The sequence below is a fragment of the Etheostoma spectabile genome, chromosome 14 (genome assembly GCF_008692095.1).
Source record: "Etheostoma spectabile isolate EspeVRDwgs_2016 chromosome 14, UIUC_Espe_1.0, whole genome shotgun sequence".
Taxonomy (NCBI): Eukaryota; Metazoa; Chordata; class Actinopteri; order Perciformes; family Percidae; genus Etheostoma; species Etheostoma spectabile.
Window position 1 is genome coordinate 2187129 of NC_045746.1, and position 8987 is coordinate 2196115.

The following is an 8987-nucleotide window of genomic DNA, read 5'->3' on the forward strand; positions in this document are numbered from 1 at the left end:
TAAAACCTGTTATTAAACCAGCTCAGGTTTTAAAAAAGCGCCAAAAGCATGGGGAAAAAGTGACAAATAAATCAGAAAAAGCAACAAAAAAATCGGAAAAACACACAAAAAAAATTCATTTTCAATTTTGACTTGGAAGGACAAATTCATGGTTAACGGGAAGACAACACAAGGTTTAAAAGAAAAACTTTGTCATAGGACATGGCGGGGTGGCCATTTTGTGCGTTTTGCCATCGCAACAGGAAGGGGGTGTAACTCAAGTGTACATTGTCCAATTGGCTCAAAACCTTTCATGATTCATAAGACTCTAACCCTGAGGACATTTACTAACCAACATTTGACTCTGTCATAGCGCTCCCTAGTGACAACAGGAAGTAGACCTAGAGGTCAACGTGCTATACTTTAACAAGCTCCTCCTAGAGATTTAATCTGATGGGCTTCAAGTCTGTACCATCTCAACACCTTAAAAATAACTTTTTATCAAACGGTGTGGGCATGGCGGACATTTTGTGCATTTATTGCTAAGCGAAGAAGTTTTAACTTTAGTGTACATTGTTAGACTGGGTTAAACCCGCCCACTCTGCCGGCGATTTCGTTTAGCCCGGCAGCTTGGTCTGGAAACCTGGACGTTTAATTTTCCTGCTTCAGTTCACAATTTTGCAGGGAACCAATCACAAATTGGCTTATCTACCTTGCGTGCTATTGGTGGGTTTAACACAATGACAATAGAGAAGCGATCAAACCGCTTCTTGTTTACATTCAACATGTCTGCTACCGAAGAGCAGAAACAGCAACCCGTTAATGCTGCTGTTGCTTCTACGTCACCCGGATCGTTTGTCTGAATGCTCAATCTCACATCTATTGAGCTTGGTCTGGGGATAGCCAGACTAGTACATTGTCATATCTGCCCGAGAGGGTCCTGACAACAACTATAGGCCAAAATCGACTTTTGGTCATTGCGCCCCCCTGCTGGCAACAGGAAATCCGCCCTATATGACAAACATCATCTGATTTACATGAAACTTATCTGTGTGGTCTACATGTGATATTGAGCCACACCCATGTACTCAGGCAACTCCACCTTTTTATGTTTTTTGAATTGTTTAAGGAGTCTTGTGTGAGGTATCATTGAAGTCAGCATGTTCTTGATTTGTAGTACAGGCCTCTGGACATCTCCAGATCCAAGACCTGAACTAGTGTCATGTTGCCAGACCTATCTCCGCAGTGCTGTGTTACCACTGAAGTATGGTCTGGCTACAACGCTTATCTGTTCTGGGATTGGGGAATTTGCTCTGTTTGTATTTCTTTAAACCAATCATAACCGTCCTGGGCGATGTTAAGCCCCGGATGCAGCAACCATGCCCTTGCAAAATCGGTAGCGGAGATAGCGGAAAGGGAAGGGACATCCGTCAGGCTGGATGTCAGGATTTATCCCAGCAATCTGTTGAGCCCAACTAGAACACACCCTATGAGACCTAAAGAAGACAGTTCTTCAAAGTTATCAAATTATACTCCTCATTTAGTGACAATGTGAAGACTAGCTGCCCAGACATTTTAAAAGGCAACCCCATAAATTCACAAGTTAGTGTAGTACCACTGTTAAGATGCTGAGTTAAACTCTGAAGGTGGGAGGAAATGCATGATGTGACTGGCATGTAATGACGTAAATTAAACGATGGCTGGGGTGATGCTGCGTTAAAACTTTGTCACAACTGATAAGATTGACTGATATGTAGTTGAGCACCAGCCTGGAATGAGGAAGACTACTGGGTTCAAAAAAGGAGGAAGGGAATCTTTTGATTTCACAACGTATCGTGATCATCAAAATGCAACTTATGCAACTGTCAAAGATGTAAAAAGCAATGCCGTAACAAAAACTTAGTCAACCTGGGGAAATTTTAGGTTTTGTATTAGCGCATCTCTGCACTGTCTGTATCTTACCTGTGAGGTCCCTGTTGTACTCAGGAAGGACCCGGTGTGATCGAGGGAGGTTTTGGAATTAGCTCGCACTATGTCTAAGCGTGACTGGTAGTCAGGGGGATGCAGCAAACTCCTGAACACCTGCCAAAGACAGTAGGCGCTATATTTTTCCAAAGAGAAACAGGAGAATAGAAGAAATGCCTACACACCCATTGGAGGAATGCCTCTGATAACAAAGCAAACTGCCATCAAAAATAAATTCCACTAGAACTCTTGATCAAGATTATCTTCATGCTTGTCATTGTGCCTTTTTCAGATGATTCAATCTTTGTACAATGAGTCATTGAAAAACAGCCTTGTCAGGGTGAGGAGTTTCACTTCAATAGGAATGGAAGGGAGAAGATATCAGTGGAAAAACAGATGAAATAGCAAGGGTGGAGCAAAATAGCACAAGGGCGTCTGCACAAGGAACCTTGCTCACGTTTACATGCACCCCAATGTTCCACTATTATTCAGAATGACAATATTACAAATTAGATTCAGGTCATGAAAACAGCATATTCTGGTTGAATGTTTTTGAATAAGGCCTTTTCCCAAATATAGCATTTTCCAATTAAGACATGGGATATTCCGGTATTATTTGAATTTTACAGGGATTGTTTGGACATGTATACAGCACATTTGGAATATGTGTCTCAATAAAAGGTTTTCAGTGCAGGCTTATGGTCAGTTCTGTGCGTTGCTGTGTTTGCTGTACACAAACCAACCAACAGTTTGCAAGGTTGCAGACCCGATAAGGAGAAACACAGCTACTTTTAAACATTACCAAAGACTTGGATATCAACAGGTCTTTCGATATGCGCACGCATTGCTACGACCTTTTCAAAAAGGTGGTTGAGGACTGAAAGAGGGATGCTGTCTTTTTTTGGAATAAGGGCAAAAAACAGAATATTATGTGCATGTAAATGTAGTCGGTGATCCTTTGTTTTCTCACTACATGTTTTGTCTCTTTAAATACTAATAGCAAACCTCTGACCAAACTGTAAACATATGAAAGTAGCCAGCTATGACTCTGAATTGTAAAGAGTTTACCGCAGGTTACTTCAAAGTTACCACATGAGTTAAAGGGTGTGGACTAGAAAATATGTATGAGCAATGAGGTGATGAGTAATGGGTGAATAAGAGAGCTTGGACTTGTTAAATATAACCATCAAGTTAATCAAGTGCACAGAAAGACTAATCAGCTTAAGCCTAGTACACAGGCCCATTTAAATATAGAGTGTTTGTCTGTGACATGGGGATTATGTCAGGTCAATACTTACACCTAACTTCACATTTTCTTAACATGTCCTTAGCACAAACACTATAAGGCTAATTAGAATGACTGGGCCATGGTTAACCTTAAGCAGAGCATAAGCCTACCTCCAGGTCCTCCTCCTCATCCACACTTTGAATGCTCTGGTAGGCCAAGGTGTACACCTCCAAGGCCTTGGCATGGAACGACATCTCCACTGTCACAAACTCACCAAAGATTTTCTATAAGGGGAAAGACATGGATAATAATTCAGTACTGAGTAGGCTTTGGAACTATTTAAATGAATCACAAAACTACATTGTGGCCACAAGACATGAATATTAGTTTTGAAATGGTAAAAGAACAGTTTTAAACAACTCAAGAAGAATTAAGATGTGTATACATGCATGTACAGGTGTAAAAAAAAAGAAAATAGACCAGTAAATAATTGTCAATATTAATCTTGATAGTGGCATGGTGAAATGGCTTATGGATTAATATAACATGCAGTCAGTCAGTTAGGCAAATGGTGTTTTATCTCAAAAGTAGTCTATATCCACGACCATCCATCCATTCCACCAGATGACTGTTACCTTCCGCTTTCTTTGGGATGACATTTTTGAAATCCGGTCCAGTTATGAGGACTATGATATTAATTATTTTAGACAGCTAGCTAGACTATCTGTCCAATCTGAGTTTTTTGTTGCACAACTAAAACAACCTTTGAATGTACATATTCCACCAAAACAAGTTCCTTCCCGAGGCTATTTTGCTGAGCCGCCATTGCTCCGTACAGTGCTTAGCGCTGCCCACAAAGACTGTGATTGGTTATAAGAAATGCCAATAAACCACAGTACGTTTTTCTCCCATCCCAGAATGCTGTGTGGACTAGCCAGACCCTCCTCCGCAGTGCTGTCGAGGAAGGTCTGGCAATACAAGACTACCCCAAAAGAAACTGTCTTCCACAGGCTCACCACAAGGGTGTATCTTGTCCCTGTTATTGTATGTTTAGTATACAGACGAGTGTAGGAGCCACACAGAGGCATTTCTTGAAATTTGTTGACGACACGTTAGTTAGTCTGCTCCAGGATGGAGATGTTGATCATGGGCCAGTCATGACAGATTTCTTGGAGTGATGTGAAAGCCATTTCCTCAAGTTAAATAAGACTAAGGACATGGTTATTAATTAAAAAAAGAAAGGAAAAAAAAGCCCACATCCACCTCTCCCTACCACAATCAAGGGCACAGTGGTGGAGATGGTTGAGTCCTGTAGTTTTTTGGGAACAGTGATTGATGTAAATGTATCCAAAATCTGCAAAAATATTTATTTTTCCTGCGCAGACTTAACTCTTAATGTAGATAATACTTTGATGGTTTTATTCTACAAGTCTAATATTGAGTCAATTTTAACTTTTTGTTTGATTTCAGTCTGTGTGAACATTTCAATACAAAAGTTCTCTGTCCACAATTGTTACAGAGGACAGGAAGATAATTGGCGTACAGCAGCTCTCTCTAGCAAACATCTCTGATAGACAAGCTTTGCAGAAGGCACGGTCAATCTTGTCAAGCTCTGACCACTCACTCATGGAGGAATTCATTCCTCTTCCCTCTTGGGGAAGTAGGCTCCCTGAAGCAAAAACAAACGGGTATACATTTGTGATGAAATTGTTCTTAACCTGTTAGTTGTGTGCTGCAAAGATGTTTTATGCCTGTTTATGGTGGTGGTGTTGTTTGTACCTACACACAGTACATACCATCACTGTCTGGTTCTATTTCATTGCCACCCACTGCTTTAACAGATATATTTAAAACCGCTAAAATTGTTGCTCTTAAATTGATGTAGATAGAAAGCTCAGCGCAGTAGACCTTGATGTCACGGATCTTCTGCTTCTCAAACTCGTCTATGGTCTCCTCGAGCTGCTTGGTCGTCCGTGTGGCATCCATGGTGGCTCTCTGGAGATCACTTTCAGCCTAGTGATGAACAAGTGAATATACAACATGATACAAAACACATCAGACCAACATGAGAGGTTATGGCTGGCTACAGTTTTGAGAAAATCTGTATATGAACAGAAATTCAACAGTATGCCTTTATGCTTGTTAATTTACTTAATTAGTAAATGAATACTTGATACCCAGGCTAATATCATCCAACCACAGAGCTGCAGTACCAAAAGTTGCAGCACCTATTGACAAGAGCCTTTCAGATATGCACATGCTAATGCTTCTTTTTAAACAGTAAGGGAAAGCAATAGCTTCTGAAATTTTGACACTTGTGTCTCATGCATGCAAATGTAAGACCTTAACTACACACATAGAGAGAATGAGCTTTATTAACTGAACTGCTGCAGGCTGCACGTGTATAGTTATACACATGCCAAGTTACGCAAATAGTTTATAGTGAATGTTTGTGAGTCAGTTACAAGTAATGTCCATGATGTGCTTCAAATCTAATAAAAAGTCGTGAAGAATATGAACATATCCAATGATTTTTGTTGGAGTTGTTACACTGTAAAGGTAATTCTGAAATGTGTTTCATCTTTGTGGTCATACATCCCAGATTACACTGGACACACCTGAGACTGAAGGCTTGGTCAAGGAAAAAACAAACAAATATTGGCCTGTTTTCTGTGTTTATACTACTACTGCACGTTTATCCTGACCTACACACTGCAACTGGGTATAAATAGTTATTGCATTAAGTGGATGGGAAGATACTGCAAAGTAAAACCTTGTCAAACTACACAAGATAAACATTCACAATGGATTCAAGTTTAATTTCCTGTCGCAATATTAATTAATATTAAAACATGTAATCAATATTAAAAAAACTAACAAGAAATTTAACTGTCCCCCATATGTCGCCTGCACTAAAAAGTATACAGGTGATTGTAACATTGAAAGTCTCTTGTCTGATATTAGAGGATTTGAGAAACAGGGCAAGGATACAATGATCTGCCTGTCTGAGGGGTTTCTCTGCCTGGTCCTCTCAAGCTGAGCCATCTGTTTGGCTTCTCTGTCTCTGGCACTCTGAGTCGTCTTCAGATCCTCCTGCATGGATGCACAAGCACACAAGGACTAAGTAGTCATTACGTGAATAAACAATGATAGTCAATTATTTGTCAGTTTATATCAAGACATCATCTAAACATTTGATGTAACTCAGTGTTTCTAGATCAAGACCCAGCCTTTTGTGTTGATAATGTTAAGGGAATGAAATATTAAAGTGATATGTTGTTTAAGCGTTGGCAGAAAATCAAGTACAGCCAAGTTCACTTGTTTTTAAGACTAAATAGTTTAGCCAGATCTAATTACATGTTGTTATGCTCCTTTGCCTGTACAACAAATGACCAATCACAATCAATCTCAAATTGGACTGTTTGTTTCTTAACAATTTAAAAGGTGTCTTGTGTGTTTTGGCACTTACTTTGAATCTGTGCAAATGGGAAGTTTGAAAGTATTTAAGTTTAAACAAAAAAATACTAGAAAAAAGAGGCACTCTTTTGACAATACTTTGCAACTGGACAACAATGTAACATGACTAGTTTTATAATTTATGGCAACACTGTCCCCGAGAGACTCAAAAAGTCACAAAGAAACAATTGACTTGCTATATGTCTTTAATAGAACATTTCCTTTCATCCTCCTGGTTAAAACAAGATGCGGAGAGGGGGAGGCTGATGTGCCAGTGGGATGCTATCATTAAATCAATACTGCCCCCATGTGGCCATGTAGTGGTAATTAAACCCTAAGCGTGAACTGCCCCCTCAGCCCCCATTGTCGATTTAGTGATACAATTACTGCATCATTGTAGGCCATAGCACATTTAATCTTGAAATGTGTACTTAAAAAAAAAAATGCTGCAATTGAGATGATAATCAAAAACAACTTAGGGACACTGAACAATTTCACCATCTTTAAAGTACTTGTCCATTTTCTGTCACTGGCAGCTGGAGCAGCATTTGCTGCATTTCTGTATAACTGTGTTTAAAATGTGATATCTCAGCAAGCTAGGCTCAGTGTGTAGACGTCAACATTGCTGCTGCTCACATCAAAACTTACCCTTTTACGTTTCACTACAGCTCCATAGCTTTTTAATGGCTCTATGACTTTGGCTTCAAGTCTGTCCACCTGTAAGGCATAACTTTAAGTTATGTTCTAGCTTTCACAACACATTTGCTGTTAATATGGAACTAGGATTGAAGTCAAAGCAGTAAGAATTAAATTACTGTAGTTTTACCTCAGCTTGGCGGTAGTCTTGAATCTTGGCCAAGTGTTCAGCAAACTGCTTCATGCCCCTCTTCAGGTGTGGAGTTTCTGTGTCTGCATAAATGCCGATTTCCCGAACGAGGACATCTGACTTGTCTCGTAGCCTGGCTGTTTTACGGACATAGGCAGCAAACAGTTGGCACATCTCTCCAAAATGTTTCTCCACATTGGTGATGTTTTCCTGAATCTTTCTTGTCTGGTTGTCCCTGGAGAGGGTGAAGGACAGCAGTATTCAAAAAGTGTAAAGGGACACACAAGTGCATTTGTCTCACCTGTTAAGAGGGAGAAGATTACAATTATTTTCTTCTTGTACTTGTAATAGGTCATGAGTTTATAATGTTCTAACTTCTAACTACATCTAGCTATGTGTGGCAGCCAACTGATGGCTAACACATCTTGTGTGTTTTGTTTGCCAGATTCTTTAACGAAGCCTATTGTTTTTCTCATGACTATTGTTGATACATGCACTGAGTGTAGTAAAACCTATTTATTTAGTAACTGCTAATGTTAGTTGCCGATTGAGAAAAGGAAATTTTCTAAACGTTAGCATTTGAGCTATATTTTAAAGGATTTTAAACGGAAATTCGTTTTAACATTAGCTAGCTGATAGAGAAGGGTCATAAACAATCTCATCATGATCCACTAATGGCGTCTTGTGTTTACACCTTAAGTACTGATGAAGAACTGTTTACTCGTTCCCTGCTATATCTGTAACTAATGCAAAAGCGTGAAAGCGTAAGTTAACTAACAGCTAGCCAACCTTTGATATCCTCGCTACACTTGGGAGGTGGATTTTTGTAAACGCTAACGTTAATTTACAGAGCACTAGCTAGTAGTTCCACTGCAAGTAACGTTGACGGAGGATTTAGTTTGACGCAGTGTGTCTCTTACCTCGCTCTTGCATCGGGTGTTCGGCTCATCTTTGTAGGAAACTGCAGTAATTGAAATGTAATCAATGTTGAGCCAAGTTTATCTGGACGCGGATTTAATGCTAGCTAGCTAGCTAAGTAGCTATGCCGCTTTTCCTCCAAGCTAGCACGCCAGTCGGTCGTTTCCATGGAGTCCCCTGCTGTTCCGCTTGAGCAGTGCAGTCTGGGAAGTTGAGTCGTTGGTTGACTTTACTATTTCTCGTATCCCTTTTCTGTTTCTTGAAGTTCTACAACTACTATTGTAAATTGAGTAAAGTGTGGAGCTCCTGAGAGGATGGAAAAAGTCAGCTCAAGATGAGGCAACGTAGTTTGTTTGGATAGTTTTGCCTATGAAGCCATAGTGGAAAGACAATATGCCAGAGGAAAATATTGCAGTTTTTACGCCACATTCACAAGACATCTTTAATTAGTAGTTTCATAGCAGATTAAGGTTATACATACTAAACATAAAATCAACAATACAATGTATAGTAATAGACTGAACAAACCAACAGTATAAAGCAGTCAAAATGATGCAATATCTGTCTTGACCAAATCCATGCAAATAAGCTTGTGTTGATCAATCAAAAACTATT

The 8987-nt window shown here is 39.6% G+C and overlaps 1 protein-coding gene across 3 annotated transcripts in view; it reads right to left on the reverse strand.

Annotated features, from left to right (window-relative positions):
- cibar1 (CBY1 interacting BAR domain containing 1) overlaps window positions 1-8580 on the reverse strand; it is a 10243-nt gene extending 1663 nt beyond the window's left edge. Inside the window, exons 1-8 of one of the 3 annotated variants that reach the window (XM_032535967.1) lie at window positions 8375-8580; window positions 7455-7689; window positions 7277-7345; window positions 6164-6265; window positions 5791-5796; window positions 5081-5185; window positions 3343-3456; window positions 1942-2061 (exon numbers count right to left, since the gene is read on the reverse strand). In XM_032535967.1, coding sequence (XP_032391858.1) covers window positions 1942-2061; window positions 3343-3456; window positions 5081-5185; window positions 5791-5796; window positions 6164-6265; window positions 7277-7345; window positions 7455-7689; window positions 8375-8403 — 780 coding nt within the window. In that variant the 5' untranslated portion in view covers window positions 8404-8580. The remainder of the gene's footprint in view (window positions 1-1941; window positions 2062-3342; window positions 3457-5080; window positions 5186-5790; window positions 5797-6163; window positions 6266-7276; window positions 7346-7454; window positions 7690-8374) is intronic. The other 2 variants (XM_032535969.1, XM_032535968.1) reach the window with 2 other exon arrangements.
- Window positions 8581-8987: the final 407 nt, after the last annotated feature.